The sequence below is a fragment of the Solanum verrucosum genome, unplaced genomic scaffold, assembly GCF_900185275.1.
Source record: "Solanum verrucosum unplaced genomic scaffold, falcon-dt-bn FXZP01000060.1, whole genome shotgun sequence".
Lineage (NCBI taxonomy): Eukaryota > Viridiplantae > Streptophyta > Magnoliopsida > Solanales > Solanaceae > Solanum > Solanum verrucosum.
Window position 1 is genome coordinate 10843392 of NW_026020129.1, and position 21790 is coordinate 10865181.

The 21790-nt window shown below is 30.5% G+C and overlaps 1 protein-coding gene across 1 annotated transcript; it reads left to right on the forward strand.

The window, feature by feature from the left end:
• The first annotated feature begins 8642 nt into the window (after positions 1-8642).
• LOC125826901 (uncharacterized) lies at positions 8643-13240 on the forward strand. Its single transcript, XM_049506245.1, has 4 exons — positions 8643-8787; positions 8885-9431; positions 10666-10793; positions 12467-13240. Exons 1-4 carry the CDS (start codon positions 8701-8703, stop codon positions 12893-12895), a joined length of 1191 nt encoding a protein of 396 aa, XP_049362202.1. The 5' UTR covers positions 8643-8700; the 3' UTR covers positions 12896-13240.
• The last annotated feature ends 8550 nt before the right edge of the window (positions 13241-21790 follow it).

Genomic DNA, 21790 nt, shown 5'->3' on the forward strand with positions numbered 1-21790 from the left:
AGTTGATTTTGAGTTCTTGAATTCATGTTTCTTTTAAAAATTCTATTCATAATTATCGAATAGCTATATTGTTATTGAGATCCTTCATATCATGAATCATAACTCTTGAATTCATAATTCAAATTCAAGAGAGAGTTAAGAGTAGAGTTCAAGGAAGCCTTTGAGTTCAATTCTGAATCCTTTGAGATCCTTCATATCATGAATCATAACTCTTGAATTCATAATTCAAATTCAAGAGAGAGTTAAGAGTAGAGTTCAAAGAAGCATTTGAGTTCAATTCTGAATCCTTTGAGATCTATCATCGATTTGAGTTAAATTTTGAGAAAGTAAGTATGAGAATGAGAAGAGTTGTACATGAATTCCTTATTGATATTTTGACCCTTGATTCGAGTCGTTCATGCCCATAAACTCCGCATGCACGTCGTAAGTTGAGCATCCTTTAGAGAAGTGGTGTCTTCAAGTTCTAAGCCTTTTAAGTATTGAGTTTCTAACCCCTTTGAGATTATATTTCTAATCATGGGACTATTACCTGTTATCCATGAAGTCCTTGAGTTGAATTGTTCATCCCATAATTTTGCATGAACATTATAAGTCGAACAGTCTTGAGATGAGAGGTATCTTTGAGTCATTGAGTTGAGTAGTTCATGCTCATAATTCCGCATGAACTCTGAGTTGAGCATTCTTGAAATGAGTAGTATTATTGAAGTTCTTGAGTCCCAAGTATTTGAGTTCTATCTATGGTTATTGAAAACCTTGCATTGAGTAGTTCATGTCCATAATTCGGTATGAACCATATTTTAAGAAGTCTTTTACAAACGTTTTAACTTTGTTTTAAGACTTAAGTTTTGAGTTCAGTAAAGAGTAAAGTTTGAAGTTTTTTTCTTCAAAAGTATATGGGGACTAAGTATTCCCAAAAAGTTTATAAATGTTTTCACATTTAAATAAGAACGGAAACTGAGATTTCCAAAGAGCTTTCAGGCTAGTTTTCAAAAAAGAGTAATCGCTTTCTAAATGAAGCAAGAGAGGAAACTGGGATTTCCAAGATAGCATTTGAGCTAAGTTTTGAGCAATTATCTCAAACCAGCAGAAAAAAGTATGTTTTTAAAACGTAAAAGCTAGTATATTTTTGGGAGTAGTATTGAGCATCGATATGGGGGATAGTTTAGACAACTCACAGCCTCCATAAACCATGTAGCCACCATGGATAGAAAAATGTCATACTTTTTAGATGAACCGTTTTCGAAATAGACTAGTGGATCCATTAGGCAGTTCAGGTCCTATACCTTTGGCCGGGTATAGGATGCGCTGGCAGCGTGAGGTAGATCGTTGTATCATCACTATAGCTCTTATGTGATGGTTGTCGGTTAGAGAAACTCTCACAGAAGTTATTGTATTTTTATATACATTTCAGAGTTATGTTGTATCCTTGCATACACACAGATTTGACAGTATGTTTTTAAACAGTTTGTTTCTTTATATTGCACTTGTTTTAAATTACTTTATATTGAAATGAGTTTAGTCATATTTAGTTAAGTATTCAAAGTTGAGTATCCAGAGTTAGTATCCAGAGTCCAATATCATATCTTTGAGTCGAATATCATATCCTTGAGTTGAGTATCTAATCTCGGAGTTGAATATCTTATCCTTGAGTACTTCTGAGTTGAGTAAGTTTGAGTAGTTTTGAGTATCCTTGAGTATTCCTTGAGTTGAGTAAGTTTGAGAAGAGGTAAGTATGTTTCATTTCTATCAAGTTTCAAGCTTATTTTTATGTTTTAGAATTCCTCTTACATGCTCGTACATTCCACGTACTGAGCCATTTGGCCTGCATCTTCTTATGATGCAGACACATGTATTCAGGATCATCAACAGGAGTTTCGTTGATACATCCGAGAGTTCGAGTTAGCTATGGTGAGCCTCCTTGCTTTCAGAGGATTTCATTTACCTTTCAGTTATATTAGTTGTTAGGATGTCGTGGGTCTTATTCCGACTTCCATCTTTATCAGTTAGAGGCTTCATAGATAGTCAGTATAGTTGAGAATTCTGTATCATTTATTTTATTAAATGTTTTAAAGACTAAAGTTGCCTTTTTATGGCGAGTTGTATATATTTTATTATACAAAGTTTTCTTTGGACTTAAAGTTTGTATTTAAGTTTTATGAACTTTTATTTCAGTTTTTAAGCTTTGTATGCTTGAATCAGTTTTCCGCTTGTAGTCAGCCAGGATGAGGGTTCGCTTGGGGACCAGCAATGGTCTTCGAGTGCCGGCCACGTCCAGGGTGTAGGCTCGGGTCGTGACACCAACCCTACCCCAATAACGGGTAGGGTTGGGCCGGCCCCATGGGTTAAGCCCAATTTGACGGCTCTAGATATGGATAAAGCAGCGTACATAGCATCTTCCTCAAAAGCTTGTGAGATTACATTAAATATGTTATTTTAACTAATTTATGATACTTTTCATATAATTTTAATTTCTTCAGAAAAATTTCATAGGTAGAAGAAAAAAATTTCAACCTTTTATTTGACTCCTTATGTTAGAGCAATATTAGAAGGTGTTTTGATTGGCTTAAACGTTGGTCAAAACTTTTTTAAGTCAGTTTAGATTTTTGGGAGTGTTTGACAAATATAAAAAAATAATTTAAAATAAGTTAGGAAGTGTTTGACAAGTTCAAAAATGACTTAAAATAAGTTTAAAATGATTTAAAATAAGTCAGAAACCAAAAGTAGGTCTCCCCATATTATTATTATTTTTTATTCAAAAGTCATTTCAATTTGACTTAAAAACTACATTTTTTTTAGCCAGTCCAAACGAGCTCTTAATCTAAACGTACTAAAGATTATTTTAATGCTCTTGGTCTTTTTTTTTTTGTTGCTTTCACAATGAGAATATACTCATGATTGTTGAGAAAAGAAATAAATTGATTAAAAAATTGCATGCATAGAATAATTTATATTTTCTATGAATACACAATTTAAAGCGTCTTGGTTCTAGCCAACATCTTTTAATTACTCAACATACCTGTTTTCAGACTCTGCTGTATTAAAGTTTAAAATTATTATTTTTAAAGGGATGAGGGATACCTGTAAAATCAAAATTATAGGGGGATTTTCAATATTTGAAACAATATTGATACGTTTATTTTACCCTTTTCAAATAACGGGATTAGCGGCGGAGCTAGAAATTAGATTACATGTTTGGTAGAATTAAGTAACTTTAACTTGAATAGAGTATTTGTATCAAAAAGTTTATTAAAAATATATAAATGTTAAATTTAGAACTCAGTTATATATAATCATATAGAGTCATTATTCTTAAATTCAGAACCTATAAAGTTGAAATATTTGTCTGTCTCTGTTTGGAATTATATCGAATTTGTTGTTGTTGTAACTTAAGTTAAGAGGTATATGTATATTGGTACTTAGTAACACTTAACTTATATATGCAAAAGTTTTTTTTATATATACACTCATGATTCTTGATAAAATAAATAAATTGAATGAAATATTGCATGTATACTTATATAATTTATATTTCTATATGTACACACCAACTTTTTAAAAAAATAATAATATAATAGAACATACCTATTTTCAGACTTGATGTGTTGAATTAAAATTATTTTTATAAAGAATGAGGGACACCTGTTAAATCGAAACTATAGGAAAAAATTTCAATGATTGAAGCAATAATTCAATTTTATTAATTACTACTATTAATTATTTTTGGCAAACGTGTAATAGCTATAGTTGTTACAATTGGAATATAGGCAGCTCATACCCTAGAAAATTAATTTTGGTTTTGCATTATTTAATTCCTTTTTTGGTAAGGAATTGTTGAGAAAAGTCCACATAATATTAAATTAAAATATCATTTTGAGTAGAATATATATATATATATATATATATATATATATATATATATATATATATAAAGAATAAAACATAAGAAGTTCATTGAATTTTGTCAAGATAAGGTCCCCTCTTATCGAAATCTCAAAGGTTGTTTTCTTTAGTATGAATGCAAAATGGACATGCAGCGAAGAGCTCCGTCAATTCGTTGTTCGTTTATCGATAGATAAAGCTATTTCTTTATCATCTTGAGTCAAATACAACGTCTTTTTTTCCTTTTCGCAAATTACAGAAAGTCGGAAACTAGCCTTGCCCCTCCCTATTTTTTTACCAACTTAATATTTGTAAATTTTTTCTAAAAAAGAATAGTTGAAAATTCCATAAAAATCACCTTGCTTTAGTAACAACATGTGTATGAGATAATCCTAACTAATTACTGTATAAAATAATTAAAGTATATATATATATATATATATATATATAACAAATGTTGATAGTATAAAAGAATTACAGTATCAGTATGCATAAGTTAAATAATAACGTTTTAATAAATCATTTACGAAAAAATTGTGAATAGAATAAATTAGTTTAATTCTAATAAGAAATTAAAGGGGAGCGATGTAATACACTATATTGTTGTTAAATGTTTCTTCTATTACGAAGACTGCCTGATTATGAAAACTTATTCGAAAGATGTTTTATTTGTATTCACGTCTTTGAAGAAGATTCTAGCTATAAATAAAGTTTTAAATCAATAATTTAAGCTCAGGTAAAAAAATTTTTTGACTTATATTCTTACTAATGTAATACTTATAACATGAATGATATATAACTAAACACGAATAACTATTAGGGTAGGAACTTCTCACACAATTAGGGTTTGGCCTTGCTAGGTTATAGTACTAGTATATAACTTTTTTAAAAAAAAATTGTCTCCCTATATAAGTATGTTGATGGTTCTAATTGAAAAGGCGAAAAGAAAAACCTAAACGTATCTTACTATGTAAAAAGACAGGTCAGAATGAATAGCTCGTCGATAGAATAATTCATAAGAATTTGGAATATAATGGCAATAATATGAATGATTTTTTTTTTTTTTTAGAAATGTCCAATCAAGAAGGTCACTATTTTTCATGTAGAAGATGAGCTGTCTATTTTAAAATAATTTCAAATTTTAAAAAAAGACATAGTTTGGAGCAAGTCCATGATAGTCGGTTTGACAAAATATTTCATAATTTTTCTAGACTTTTTAGATAGGTACCGACTTTGTTTAGTTTGATTTCTTATCAATTTTTAGACTTTTTTCGGCCTACCAAATTAAAATTATTAGTGAACCTCATTCAATAATTGATAAATACTATTTAAAGTAAACTATATAGTGCTTACTCATTTCTCTTAGTATTAATTGCTTGAACTAATACTGATTTTTTAGTTATTATAAATGCATGGGACAGGTTAAGATATAAATTAATGAAGGGAGGTATCTATCAATGGAGATTCAAAATTTAAATTTTATAAATTTGTATAATTTAAGTTAATGATAACAAGGTTCATAATCAGATGTTTATACATATTTTATGTACTTTTTTATATACATATAAAAAATTATGATAAAGCTAGTGAGTTCACGTAAATCTGTATATCTAGATCCGTCTTGGGAAATGTTGGAGAAACTTTTTCAGAATTTTCATATTTTGGATGAAAAATTATTTAGTGAAGAACAAAAGGTATTTTAACAATTGTATTTCTTTCTTAAATTATGTTTAAATGAACGATATTGCTCAATCCCGTTATAATTTGACAACTTCATTATAATCTTAATTAATCGAAGTCATTGTCTATTAATTAGTAGTATTAAAGCCTAACCATATTCTGTTAAATAAGAACCCTATGACTAGGGTAAGCTAAATTCAACTTTATACACTAAGCCATTAATTAAGTCCAAAATTGGTGAATTGATGTTAGAATTTGTTCTGAATTTTTTATTTTATTTAGATTAATCATAATTGTGTTATACTCAAAAATAGTTTCTACAATATACTCCCTCTGTCCACTTTTAATTATCACGTTCTGCTTTTCGAAAGTTAATATGACTAATTTTCAAAGTTAAATTAGATTATATTAATTTAATATTTTAAACAGAAAAAATAGATATTTAAAAAGTATACGGGAAGTACTATAAGTTCCAATTTTTTTGCATATCAATATGATGAAAAAATGCATTAAAATGTTAGTTAAAATTATTATCGATTGACTCTAAAAAAGGAAATTATGACAATTAAGAGTAGATGGGAGTAGTATATCATTTTTCTTGGAAGAAAAAGTTTTGGATTCTATAAATAGAAAAAAGTTTTGGAAGGGGAAATTATTTTTTGTAGTATAGAAATGGTCCAAAAGTCAACAGTAAAAAATTCCAATCTCGTTAGATTTTCATATTCTTGTTTTTTTTTTTTAATTGTGTGCGCGCGCTTGTAAGATAAAATGAAAAATTAATTTCAAAATTAGCGTTTATATCTTTATTCTATTTTTTCCTGTAGCACATAATCTCCAGACATTTAAGTAGCAAATGTTTGGGATAAAATTAGAAAAAAATGTATAGATAATTTGATCATATCTTGCATCGACCTATAGAAGCACTAATTTATGGTGAAGACATTAAAAAGGGACAAAATAGACCTAAAATTGTATGTAGAAATTGTCTTGGAATCAATTAAGACTTAGTTTTGTACCCTTAAAATGAGACTTCCTACATAAATCTCAATTAGTTAGGCTTTAAAACGAGTACGGAAGTTAAGTCGAAGAAAAGTCATTATGATGGACATGCACTTCATTAAAGAAGATTGTAATAGCTAAAAATCATGTGAGTGAAAGCTAGTATTTCGATTTTACTTGTAATTTAATTTTTCCTAAGTTTAACATTTGCATATGCGAGTTATTTCATGTCATAAATAAACGCGAACATAGCCAATTGTCAATCTTGTATTTGCAAATATTTAGTCATTACCCAAATGGGCCTCAAAGTCTTTCAATAAGGAAAAAGCCCAAGTTTATCTCATCCCTTATTGAGACAATATAATTGGGCTTTTCATGTAAAGGCCTTTTGCATAAAGCAAGGCCCAAAGGAATTTTGGTTGTGCAAATATGGGCAAATTACAGAAATCACATACTTTTAAGGCAAAATTATAATTTATCCCTTAAAAGTTTATAATTATAGAAATTCATCATTTTCGCGCATCAGATTAGTGTATCAGCGCTTATATTATTGTATTTCGCGCATCATATTAATGTATCAGCGCATATATTATTGTATCACGCGCATCAAATTAATGTATCAGTGCTTATATTATTGTATATCGCCCATGTATCAACACTTATATAGCTCTGATACATTAATCTGATGCGCGAGATACAATAATATAGGCGTTGATACATTAATCTGATGCGCGAGATACAATAATATAAGCGCTGATACACTAATCTGATGCGCGAGATACAATAATATAAGCGCTGATACACTAATCTGATGCGCGAAAATAAGGAATTTTGGAGATTTGTAAAACTTATAGGGGATAATAATAATAAGTAAACTTAAATGTGGGATTTCTATAATTTTTCCTGCAAAAATATTGAGTTCAAAATCCAAGGCCCAATCCACAACCCCCACCCACCCCCATCATATGTGCAATTTTGACTAAATTTATTTACTTGGGTGATTTTTGCGAGATTTCAAAAATATACTATGTGAAATGTGTTTTACGTGTATTTTAATATAACATACGAATTCAGAACTGCGATTATAAATGTATTGAGTAACACCAATTACTTCGAGTAGTATTTTATAAACATTTGACCTTTTTAGTAAGCTAAGGATATTCTAAGATTATTGTTCAAGTTAAAAATAAACTCCAAAATATTGATGACTTGTTTGTGTTGCACATGATATAACTTTTTATGTGTCATTTTGTTGATCGTATTAGGGTAATTAATTTAGGAAAAATTATTGAATTGCACACGTTTTATGTTTTCCTTATTTCCAATATTCCCTTATATTTCTAAAAACTTCTAAAATCCCTTATTTCTCTCTTAATTCTAAATTATTTTATAATGTATCCGAGCTAGTTTTTAATGTATCCGATTTATTTTATACTGTATTCGATCTAGTTTTTAATATATCCGACCTATATATTATGTATCCAGTTTGTTTTACTTTTTCAGGGATTAATATAATTACAAAATAAATAGGGATAAATTGTAATTTCATATTAAAACTATGCGATTCCTAAAATTTATACTTGTTGATTTAAGCATAAAATTTCATGGAATGGTATAATGTTTGATTAAATGCATATTAATGGATACAAAACTAATATAGTGGGTCGAGAATCATAAACTCTCAAATTCAAAATTCACCTGAGACAAAACACGCTAAATAATTTCTTCTCATTTGTTGTAACTGGGGTGACACAACATTATATGAAGTTAATCGAGATGCACACAAGCGGACCGAAACGGTAAAATTTCGTTAAAATTATTAAAACGTCAAAATAGTCCAGTGCAAGACTATTCAAAATTTCAAAGTTCTTCGCAAGTTGCATTATTTTCTGTCACTTTTCATAAAAAAAAATAAAAATATCTGCTAATGGTGGAATCAAAACCCTAGATTTCTCTCTTTCTCATCATTATGGCTTCCCCAATTTCAAATGCACAAATTTAGTCACCAATCATATAAGTAAGCGCTTTCGATTCTGCTAATTTTTTCATTTTTTAACGTACAAATCTGTTCATGTTTGCCAGTATACTCAATTTTTTTTTTCGATTTTTGTAGTTTGAAGGAGCTTATTGTTCTATGAAAAGATGCATATAATTTATACTCGTCGAGTAATTATAGCTTTACTCATTGCTTACGTTGTTGTTGCTGCTGCTGCTACTGCTGATTTAGAGGTAATTAATAGCTAGGAAGAAAATTGATTTTTGTGTTTTAAGCAAAACCCATGTGATCAATTTTAAGTGTCTTATTGATTGTTTATTTGTGTGTTAGATCAATGGAGCTGAAAAAACAGGTGTAGATGGAGTGATTTTGAGTAGTAATAGTAGTGTGAATGAGAAATTAGATCCAATAGTTCCGAATAGGAAAAAGGATGTTCAATTAGAAAATGATAGTTCGAATAGCGGAATGAGGTCAAAGGAAGCTGGGGATCGGAGGAAAATGAATAATAGTAGTGAAAGTATTGGTGAGTTGGTGAATGTTGTGGGGAAGAACAAGTTAGATGATAGTAATGTGAAAAGGGGTGATGAGAGAGGAGGGTTGAAAGAAGGTGAAGGGGAGAAGAAAGGAAAAGATAGTAGTTCCGAGAGAGATGACGGGCAAGAGGATATAAAAGAAGCTGAACAGCAAGAGAAAGCAAACAATAGTAGTTCTGGGAAGCAGGAGGAGAAGGGAAAGGTTCTTCCTGATGGAATTCAGTCTAGAGAGGAGATATTGCCTGCAAGAAAGGAGAGCTTTCATGGAGAAGAATGTGATTCATCTTATAGTTGCACAATAGAGGAAAAGGCATTGGTTGCATGTCTAAGAGTTCCGGGAAATGGTACGTGTGTGGTCCTTCAGATTTTCCATTTATAGATATATTTGCTTCCTTTCATATTTTTATCAACAAAGAAGTTGTGGTTTATCTGTACATTATGGCAAATTGGCAATAAATACTTTTGCCATATTTTCCTATAGCTGATTAAGTGATCCAAATTTATCCTTTTATATGTCATTAAATATGTATTTGAAGTTACTTGTAAACTTTGAATGTTCTTAAAAAATGTTCATGACTCAAAATCAGAAAGTGCTCTGTGCTGGAGGACCGGAGCTAGCCTTTAAGTTCATTTATTGAATTGGCATTGAATATTTTATTTACACCTTCAAGTGTATTTTGAAATTTCTTTCTTATTTTTAGGCTGCCTGCGTATCTTTGTCTTTAATACTCAATTCTTGTGCAATAATCTTCAAATAGGAATTAGTATCACTCTCTCCTGATAACTATAGTTATATTATTTTTCCCCTACTTCCTATCCCAAAAATTGATTTTGTTCTGCTCCTGTTAGTCAGTATGATCAGTTATTGTAGAAGTCTAGTTTCAGTACTAAATTTAGAGATTGTAATGATAGACAACTTCCATGGTTGGTTACTTCACATAGACTGTGCCAGTGATATATTCCTATTAGTAGTTTTGGAGAGGGAAATGGAACATTATCTTTCTTTGAATTTACAGTTTCATATCTAGCTTGAGAACATTCTTTGATGTGCGGGAGTTATCACGGAAAACGGAAACTAATTGGAGTTTTATCAATTTGTCAACTTTGTCTCAAAGGGCAAGGTCACCGCAGGCACTGCTTTCTTCCCCTATCTGTAAAAGAATAGTCAGAATAGTGACTAGTTATTCTACTCACATCTATTACTCCTTCTCCTTGCATCAAGTCCAAAAGAAGTTGGGGTAGGCCATGGAAATCCACTGTCAAAATAGGTAGAGTTAAGTGGACTTTCATGCATCAGCATTTATCATGCGCTGGAAATTATTGCATCAGCTCATGTCCGATATTAAACATGTAACTGGGGGCCTCCAAAATAAAATAGGTGCTGCTTCATCTGTATGATGTGTGCTCGTGATACATGTCTTTAGCGAATGGCTCAAAGTGTTCCTGTCAGTATAGTGTACCATAAGTAGGATATTCTCCAGGTGGAAGTGTCTATCTTGTAATCAGATGGATTGTTCATTTTTCTCGTTAAGTCATGCCATTTCAGTTGGAGTAATAACCTGTTGCTTTCCCTTGCAGAATCTCCAGACCTCTCACTTTTGGTTCAGAACAAGGGAAAAGACACTGCCAGCATTTCTATTATGGCTCCTGAGTTTGTAAAACTGGAGCATAACGAGATTGAACTCCAAGGGAAGGAAAACAAGAAGGTAATAATACTTTTCTAGCAGTATCTTAGAGCATTCTGAATTAAATCTGATGAATAGGTGGCCACCTTGAATGTCAAGCTTCCCTACTTGAAACCCCATTGAGCTTAAATGCCCCGAAAGCAGAGAGATTTTGACTTTTTGAGGATATAGCTCTTTCCCCAGCATTGATGTTCTCAATATGGATTTGCTTATAGTATAATTATGATTTGCCTTATCTTATTTTAGAACTTTAATCAAGTTCTTATATTATCTATCACCCATTATTGGAAAGGATGTAGAACTAAGTGAGGAAATGGAGGTTCTGGTTATCTTAATAGATGAAAAAGACTTACCAGTCTCTTTAAATGGTTATCTTTGATGAATAGGTGGCCACCTTGAATGTAAACCTTCCCTACTTTTAACCCTAAGCTTAACTGTCCCAAAAGACAGAGATTTCAGGCAATATTTCTTTCCATGGTATCGATGTCCTCCAGATGGTTACCCATAGTTTAATCATGATTTGTCTTGGGGGAAAGAATATGATTGTTCATTTGCCCCTTTTCCTCTCAAATAATAGTGACATCAATTGTAGCTATGGCTTACCACTTCCTTTAAGTGCTGTCTTTCGTTTTAAGTAGAAAAAGATGGTGGAGTTTAACTACAGCCGCAATCGAGAAACAACCCCCCTCCTCCCTGGACCAATCTGGAAAATTGAGCGCCTCTGTCAATTCAACTATGTTATGATATTAATTATGTATAACCAATATGAACTTTATGGACCTCTGAGAAAGTATTTCTGATGATGAATTAGTATGATGATATCTTAGTAGTCTGCTAGCAATTTTAAGTTGAGGTATGTCTGGGATATGTTAGAAACCTTTTGATGGTTTATCTAAGTTTTAGCCTTTAGGTAGCTACAGCTTATGAGTTTGGTGCACTGCCCTTTATCAATACTTCTTGTGTTGTCATTCTGTGTTGTTTGCATGAATGGGATTTTGCTGAAGTAGATATATCATTTACAGTTGTAAGCTGTAACAAATACATTTTCTTCAGTGAGTGTTTCTCAGGTATATCACATTTGAAATGATAATAAAAGTCCAGGAGTGATTATGGCTTCTTGTTTCACTTAAGGAGTAATTAAAGGTTAATGAGCTGTTTTATCGTCAAGCTTGTTGATATCTGCGCAACACTGCTGCTGCTCAGACATATGGTTTGATGCCATTTTATTCTGAGGTTCTTAAAGGGCATAAAATATGCAGACTGGTCCGCTGATCTGAACAATGGAGAAGAGTGACTAAATCTGTGTATTATTCATCTGCTGGAGGGATCTCCTTAATTACTATCAGATGAAACATTCCTTGACCAATTTTTCTGTTTTGCATTCCTTTCAAAGTTGTCTAAATAAGGTAGCATTATAGACAGTTCATGAGTATTTGGTCACATACCAATGTCACATGGATATATCCCGTTTATTTGAGAGTCGACCACCTTTTGTTGATGCCTGATAAGAACTTGGGAATTTTAAACTATGTAATTTTCTCATCAAGAGGATTCATCGCTTAAAAATAACTGTTTGAAAGCTAGTAAATGGTGATTTCTGAAGTGATCTGGCAAAGATTAATATTTCTAAGTCTTAATTTTGCAAGTGTTTTACTATTTTTAACACGAAGTTGTGATGCTTGCTCCTGATGCAGATGAAGGTTTCTATAGGGAATGGAGGAAATGACAACATCATCATTCTGAAGGCAGGAGACGGTCAATGTTCACTTGATTTCAGGGGTCTGATTGACAACACTGATAAAACATCTCAGTTCAATTATGTTCTCCCATCCTTTGGAATAATGTGTTTGGTTGCAATTGCATTAGTAGCTACAATCTTGTTGTACATCAAGCGGAGGCTTCTAGTAAGCAATGGCCACACGTATCAAAAACTGGACAATGCTTTACCAGTTTCCAGTGGCGGAAAGGTAGAAACGCTCTCAACTGATGGATGGGACAATAACTGGGATGACAATTGGGACGACGAGGAGGCACCCAAAGCACCATCCTTGCCAGTCACTCCTTCGCTCTCTTCTAAAATCATCTCCTCACGACGGTCTAGTAAGGAAGGCTGGAAAGATTAATCTTGATGAGTGTCCGTGAAATGCTTTCTTTGCATCAACCTTTTTTCCCTTCCACTTGGCAAGTATAGAGAATAGAAATGACTTAATTGCACAGTAGTTGTGACTCGTGGCATTACGATTCAAATTGTTACCTCTTGCCATCTCGGGTTGTCCCCTCGGACTCTTCCGCTTCAGTATCTTTGAAAGAGGGAAGTCCCATTTTATGGGCTTGATGAGAAATACCCTTTAGCTTGAGTTTCTTTTTGCTTTTTTTCCTTCTTACTTGCTCAGTATTCTTGCTTTTATGGGCCTATAAAGTCCAAAGCATCAGTATAATATCCAAGTGTATGATTATGTAATGTCAAAGAGGCAGATTCTTGTACTTTTTTTTCTTCATAAAACGTTTTCTTGAGTTGAGGGTTTATCGGAAGCTGCCCCTCTGAGGTAAAGGTAAGGTCTGCGTACCTTATTTTCCGTAGACCCCACTTATGAGAATACACTGGGTACGTTATTATAAAGAGGCGGATTCAAGATTTCAAGTTAAAGACGTAAACATAAATACAATCACTAGAGAAACAGGTGGATTGTCACATGTTATTTATGATAGTTATATGGTTTCAATAAGCATTATTGAAGTTTTTTGTAAGAGTTGTCATAATTTATAGGAGAAAAATTAAATAATATCATGGGACTAAAACAATCATAAAAGTGATTTTTCTATCAACTGTTTGTCACATGATATGTATACATCAATGACAGATTAAACACTTAGCAAGATGTTTCTAGACCCTCTTTGCGCAGTTCAATATTCACTTTGGAGTCTCGATTAATTCAAACATTTTCTATCAATTTTTATTTATTTATTTAAAGGACTCGAGCCTAAAATGGTGATTAATCCTCTTAAATATAAAGGGGTTTTATTCATTTCAGTATAACCTTCGATAATTTACTCTATAATTAAATATCTCAGTTTTTTTTGGGTCTTATTTCCCAAATTAATTAGCTTAATTTCATTAGGAGGGAGCTTTCATGTTTTGACACGTTTCGACTCCTGATTAGATCAGGCTGGACAAAAACACGTGCTATTGATGTGGGCCTGCCACATGGTGGGGTCCAGGATAAGAACATGCACGAGAGATCACATGTTGCCACACGTGTCCCGTGATCTCGCAATGTTAATCACCGTTGATTATGATAGGTACATGAGATGAAGTTGTCCATTGGGACCCACTCACATAACTATATGATGGTAAATTTTTGGTTTGTGTTAGTTCCAAGTACATTATAATTGAGAGTTCGGTTACACCTAAGGCTACAAATGTTGTTGTTGTTGTTGTTCAAACGTGTTTTTTATGTTTATATTCACCTACGCTTTTGTATAATGTCTTTTTCGTATAATTATACAGTGTAGATTCAATATCATTTCAACGAGTTCGTTGAATCCTTTAAGTATATTGAGGGTAGCAACCCACTATCCCTTGGTAGGGTTTGAACTAGGAAGTATATACTAGGGAAAAAGGATAAATATACCCTCAAATTATCGTAAATGATATGCAGATATCCTCTGTCATACTTTTGGGACGTTGGTGTCTCTGTCATCCAAAAACTAGAGCATATATACCCTTCACTCTAACGGAAGACTAAATAGGGACATGTGACACAATCTTATCCGTCGATCCAATATTTAATAAATGTTGATCGGTGGATAAGATTATGACACGTGTATTTCTGTTAGTATAAAGGATATATATGCTCTAGATTTTGGACGACAGAGGCACCAATGTCCCAAAAGTATAACGACGGATATCTGTATACTATTTACGATAGTTCGGAGGTATATATGTCCTTTTTCCTATATACTAAGGCATATCTCACAAAAAGATCATATATAAAAACGAATAAAATCTTGAGATTCAAAAGTCTTAGGTAGATAAGGAACATGGCAGAATTCTTGTCTGACTGTCAATCTTGACATTTTTATTTTCGGACTACCCTATTATGAAGCTCAAAAATATGTGTAACAAAGTAAATTTGCGCAAGCTGAGAACTTTATTGTACAATTATCCATAATTTTCTTTTGATGCAAATTTATACTTTTTCTATTTCAATTTATTTATCTTAATTTAACTCGACATGAAATTAAAACGAAAGTAGTTAAGTGTAGTCTCTGTAAAAGGATGAAAAACGCCAAACTGTTAATAAATAAATAAATATATATTTGGGGGATGAGCAAGTAGTTACAAAAAGATGAAGGGCCCAAATGTCAATTTTTAGTTTAGCAGGGAGTAGGGACGTTAAATGTATCTATCTATACAATATCCCCTTAGATTCTCTTGTCTCCTTAACTTTTTGCAATTTTCATTTTCCACCCCATAATAAAAAATAAAATACATAATCTATCCCCAACTTTTCTCATATATTCCGCCTATTTACTTTTATTTGTTCATTTTGAATTTTACACGTTTCTTACGAAATAATAATTACTATAAATACTTTATTACAATACTTATACTAGTTGATGTATATAAACATTTTTAAAAATCTGATATCTTATATTCATATAATTTGACTAATTTAAATTCACGCTGTGTAAGACCTCACTTTTTTTTCCTTTTTTTTTTCTTTTGGCTTTTCAACGGTCGCACTTAGAAATCTCTGCATGGGAAAAGTGAACAAAGAAGAAGTTTGGGAGATTGTGTTATTTTTTACACTTTTTTTTGTGGGGCTCTATGCTTTGATTTTCATTTCCCTCTTCAAACATCTCACTCAATGTTGTTCCTTTTTTGTTATTTGTATTTTAATCGACGGATTCAAGATTTTTAAATCGTGGCTTATAAATTATATCGATGAATAGTAAATTTAAATTTGAGATAGCTTCTTGTTTTGATACGAACTAGAGTTATAGTCTATCTTTTGTGCTAACCAGAGTTTTCTAGTACTTTTTAATCAAGAATTTAAAATTTATGAATTTCTATAACGAATATGTATATATAATAATATCTTAACATACAGTTAAATATTTGATAGATTTTTACTAATTCGGATAAAAATTACTGAATTCTCGAAAATTCATACGTATGGTATTCTCCTCGACAACATCATGTAATTGGAATTCCATTACATCACCATATTATTGCAATTCCAACATCTTTATATCATCATTTCACTATCTTATTAACTATGATAATAACATTTAACAAAAAAAGAAAAAAGACAAGAGCATCGAAAATGGTAGTTAGCCTAATTTTTGTTGCTTATATTAGTGGGCCAAATCTTAATCACATTTTCATATGTTATTATTGTTATAAAATAATAATAATATGTGTAATTTTATAAAAATAATTTGAAAAGAGTTATAATATATAGATTTTATCGTTATTTTTGTATGGTAAAATAACTTTTTAGTTTTGATATATCAACAATTCAAAAGAGGAGTATTCGAAGAAAATGATTTGTTATATATATATATTTCATTAAAAATATTGTCAACTCAATGAAATTAAATTCCATCCTTTATTTTTTCTTAATTAAAGGTATCATTATTTTGGACCACTAAATAAGAGATATTAGTATCTTTTTTCTACTTTTTTTTTCCCGCGTAATCCTTATGTCCCCTTTGCATCTTTTTCTTTTATTATATTATCACTTTTAAAGCACAAAGTGGATGCTTTTTTGTTCTAGTTTCTCCATGCGTAATTTGTTAGGAAAAATGTTTGTTTATTTATTAATTAGAATTATTATCCACCCAACTATTCAAATTAAAAAAATCATAATATAGCTAAAGACATATCTCGTTGAATCGATCTTTTCCGTCATATTGCACATAACGAGAATTGAACCTCCTCATGTTGCTGACTTACTGCTTCAATCTAGCGATTTGTTAGGAATAAGTTTTGACTTTCTTCTTTTCATATGGTCAAATGACTTTCAACTCGGTTCTTTTTATTAGTCGGATAGGTTTGAAACTCATGTAAATTTTATAGATACTGACTAAAAAAATGAATTCAACTAGCTATTTGTGTAAAGATCCCTAATTTAATTTAAAGTTTTCTTGTCTCTAATACAAATAGGTAAAATCAAGATTTTTAGCTTATGAATCTAGATACAATTCTTTTTTACTTATTGAGTTCGTTGTTAAATTATTTTCTGTATATTAATTTTTTTTATATAAATATAAAATTTAAATCAAAATTATTGAGTTTTATCGAACTCGTACTTATAATAGTCACCTCTTTCAGGAGTGTTCTTTTAATTTTCTATTAATAATCTTTTTAGAGGAGATCTAATGGTAGGGTACTTGAGCGCCTAGAGGTACAAAATCTAAAAGATTTAAAGACAAACAAGATGATTTATATTCATTATAATTATAATTTTTCTTTTTTTAATAATTATTTTATGTCTCTTTCATAATAACCACACAAAACGGCTACTATACAATTATTATTATTTTTTAATTAATGCAACGTAACCTTCGTACTGTTTGTGTGGTTAAGCTATGATTATAATGACGAAAAATGAATCATTCAAAAACATTTAATATTATGAAAAGACATTTTGATGAAACTTTTCCTTGATTAATTATTTATTTCAATAATTCTTGTGTTTGTTTTTGTTAAAAAAGAGAATATAATGACAGTGTCTTTTTTTTGTTTTTTTATGGATATTAGAATTAGAGATTAAGTTGTATGCACGGTATAAAAATGATTTGCACAATTAAGTCGCTTACAAAATAATAACAACTCTGTTTGATTATGTTAATCATAATTTAAACTATAAATGATAAATAATTTATTATAACATATTATATTACATCGATAATCTAAAAACTTTATTATACTGAGTATATTACATATACATATATATATCAAAATCAAGGTTGTCATTTACATAACAATTATGTTGTATCAATTATAATTAACCCATTTTAAGTTCTCCACTTAATTCTTCTAACTTTAATAGTTGGGCCATTAAATATTTGATTATTTGTTAACATGCTTGTTAATTTTACTCCAATTATTTACCACGTTTTGCAACTTAATTATCATAATTCATAAGTCTCTTTACATCATTCTTTATATGGTAGGAATTCATTTCAATTTTACCATCACTATCACATCCTTTATAAAGATGATTTATAATTGGTAGAAACCTATCAATTTAAACAATTAATTATGAACATGACTTTATCTGATTAAACACTATTTAATCTAATAAGCATTTATTATCATGTTTTCATTTTTCAAGTAATTATATGTCAAATGCTTGTAATAGCATGATAGCTAATTAGAATTACCTGCATGAATATATATACAGTTGCAGAGCCAGGTATTTATACTTACAATTTAAACAGTCAAGTAGAGTTATTCAATAAATATTTGTATCGACAGACATAACATGTCCTTAATAAGATAATTGAAATGAATGTAAGCTAACCAGAATAACAACGATGTTAAAAAAAATAATCAAAATTCTCAAGGTATATATATATATTGACTGTCCATTTAAACATCATATGACGTACTTTCTTTAATTTACAATTTGTAAAAAAAAAATGAAACAAAATTTGTAGATTGACTGGCAAATTGTTCCAAAAAACAAATCTATCAAATGTCAGAATGATGGGGATTGAAAAATCAAATATTTGGAAACAAACAAATAAGTGGGAGGAATTGCACATGTAAGAGAAATGGACACTTAGATGTAACAAAAAAATAACAAAAATAGTTTAATCTCAAATTAAAATGTAGTAGAATCCAAACATTCTTACCAGAAAAACACAAACAAAAATTTAGGCTGATGCAGCACCTGTCTCCTTGATTGGCTCATCGTAAGTGATCGAGTTAGAATTTTTACTAATGAGATTTAAAATATACAAAATTAACTCCACGATTGCTTGATTTGCGCCTCAACTAGTACACCTAGCTAGTCCAATGTCCATATTTTCTTCTTAGAAAAGGAAATAGTACACTTTTATCAATTTAACATTTCGTAGATAAGATAGTTAATGTTATCTATCGAAGATGACTCGATTTTCCATGCTCAATTTTGATACTTTTGGGTAATTTATAAGGAGGCATAAATCTTCATTACTGCATCACATCCTTTAATATCGCACATTAGCAATATAATTTGACTTGTCATGACAAGTATACTTATATTTCATTATAATATCCACATTGATAATTTATAAATATCGCACATTAGCGATATAATTTGACTTGTTGTGATAAGCACTTATATTTCATTATGTTATAAATGATATGATTATGTAAATACTTTGTATGCTTTCCATCGATGTCTAAAATTTAAACTCAGATTTATTTATTGTATTCCACCCTCTTCCCACTACCTCTATTTGAAATATAAAAAATTACATAGTAAAAAAAAATTTAAAATATTTGAACAAGTCGTGGTCAATAAGAAATTATTTTTTTCTTGTTGTGATAGGTGGAATTTTTTCTCCTTAATTGATTTAATAATTGCCATATCTACACCATCACGGGAATTAGTTTGACTTAATTGTTTTGACTTTTGTATTATGTAATGTATAAATATAGCTGTTAATTACATGAAGTCCACACTAAATTAATTTAATTTCTTTGTTGTTTGTGGAATTTATTGCTTGATTTGTGCAGATAATTACGTAATTTTGGTGACTAGTGAGTATGTAAGAATAAAATTTCCAAATTAATTTGAAGACTTCACATATCACATACAAATTTGGGCATTCATGAAATAAAATTAAGACATCAAATATTGTCTTTCTCAAGAGCAAAGATCGAATTGGTGAATTGAAAGAGCAGATTTATCTTAATTATATTAGGCTTTTGATGAAGCAAATAAAGATCTTATTTGAATTTAGGAGATTCCTCTATAAAAAATAAGGAATGTTAATTTTATAGCGGATTAATTTCTGTTAAGTTAATTTAGGCTAATCCTGTGAACATATCATACCACATCGTTATCCGTGACCAAATCCAAGATTTCAAAATAACTTCAAAAAATGATACATTGAACTTGCGATCTAAAATAATTTTTGAATCACATTTATCATTTCAATTAAAAGGGCAACAATGAAATTTATCAATTTATATTTTTCCTGCTAAATGATTAATTCAAATTATTAAACAAAATGAGTGATGCAATTGGATCCATGAAGAATAATTATTCTTAGTTTCTTATAATTGAATGATTTTCAATTGTTTTTTTATTGAAAAAAAATAATCCTTATATATATATAGGGTCCCGTGCACGCGGTTAGCACGTGAGGACCAAAATGGTCCCTAAAAGTTTGGTATGAGAATGGGATACTCAAATATCTTTATTCTATTATTGAACCATAACATTTAATATCATATAGCATGCTCAATTAGTAATTATTGGAATATGGAGGAGAATTCAAGATTTTATGTTATAGTTAAATTAAATATAAATATTGAGGTAAGTTTTGCGTATATTTTATATTTTTCAGATTATATTTGAGAAATTATGTTGTATATGTTGTTATTATTATTATTGTAGTGTTACTGCTAATAGCGACCGGACATCTTAGCTATTGGTTGCTATAGATATATTTAGCGCACTAGTGCTCGTATGTTCTCGTGCAAGGCGGAGCCAACATACTGTTAGGGGGGGAATATTACTATTTATATATGTTTAAAATTATTTTTATGTATGTATAGTAGATGTATGTATGTTAGTTCATGTGTTTTTTTTAAATTCTGGCTTTGTCACTATTCTCGTATATATTAGGTTGGATTATTATTGTTGTAACAATCATTTGAAGAGTAAAAACCGAAATTGTCTAACAATGACCTATATTTAAGTTGTTACAATTAAAACCTACCGATCAATGAGGAGTTCAATATTGATGGAGATTTTGTCAATGTGTCGTTAATACTCATAAGTTCTTGTATTATGTTGAATTATTATTGTGGCAACATCGTTTGAAGTAGAAGACTAAATCGCCTCACGTCGATCTATATTTAAATTGTTACAATAAAAAAACTCGTAATTCATGAACTTTTGGATATGATTTGACCAATCAACAAGCTAGTGAATCGACTAAACATCTCAACCATCGATAGAAATGTTGCCATTGCTTGAATACTCTCATAATAGGATTAATATATTATTGTTGCGGAACACACCATCATCTGAAAGGTAAAAACTAAACAGTCTCACGATAGTCTGAATAAGCATCTCGATCACGAATTTCCTATTGGTGAGTGTGATTGGATGCCCCTCTTATTTGTTTTTAAATCACAGGACATTTATGGAACACATGTAATAAGTTGTGTGAAAGGACTTAACTCTAGTGGTGCTTGACAACAAGATTCTTCTAAAGGGAGAGATATGGTGGTTCCATGGATTGGACAAGCATATCTTAGTGAAGATCAACCTAGGTCATTGTCAGCAACAAAAAAGGGTGTAATGTAAGCTAATAATAATAGTAGGTACAAAGTAACCAAACGTGGGTTGTGATTCAGTGGTGGGACTGTTCGACTCTTAATCAGATCTCAAGTTTGAATTATGGATATATATGGAGAAAATTCTATTGGGAGCGCCGCTCAAGAATGAGTCTTACAGTGCGAAATTTAAATTTAATCGAAGCTCCAATATGTACTATAAATATCGAGTGAGAAATAACAAAATAAAATAAAATAATAATAGGTACAAAGTACAAACCAACCGCTCATATATATGCCATCATATTAAAGGCCATTTGGCCCCCATGGCATTTATTCCTTCTATATTGTGTAGTTGAGCTTCTCACAACTACTAGAAGCCAATTTACCCCTTATTAAAGCCTCTCATGTCAAATCCCAACTATATTACTTTCGTTCGGTAAATTTAGAATTTGAAATTTGAAATTTATAATTTTTTTATGACAATTTCAAGAACAAAGTTATGGTT

Bases quoted from the DNA above. Each gene is read 5' to 3' on its own strand.
- LOC125826901 (XM_049506245.1), top strand. From the start codon at position 8,701: ATGCATATAATTTATACTCGTCGAGTAATTATAGCTTTACTCATTGCT. The intron at 8,788-8,884 runs GTAATTAATAGC...TTTGTGTGTTAG, and splicing joins CTGCTACTGCTGATTTAGAG to ATCAATGGAGCTGAAAAAAC. The intron at 10,794-12,466 runs GTAATAATACTT...CTCCTGATGCAG, and splicing joins AAGGGAAGGAAAACAAGAAG to ATGAAGGTTTCTATAGGGAA.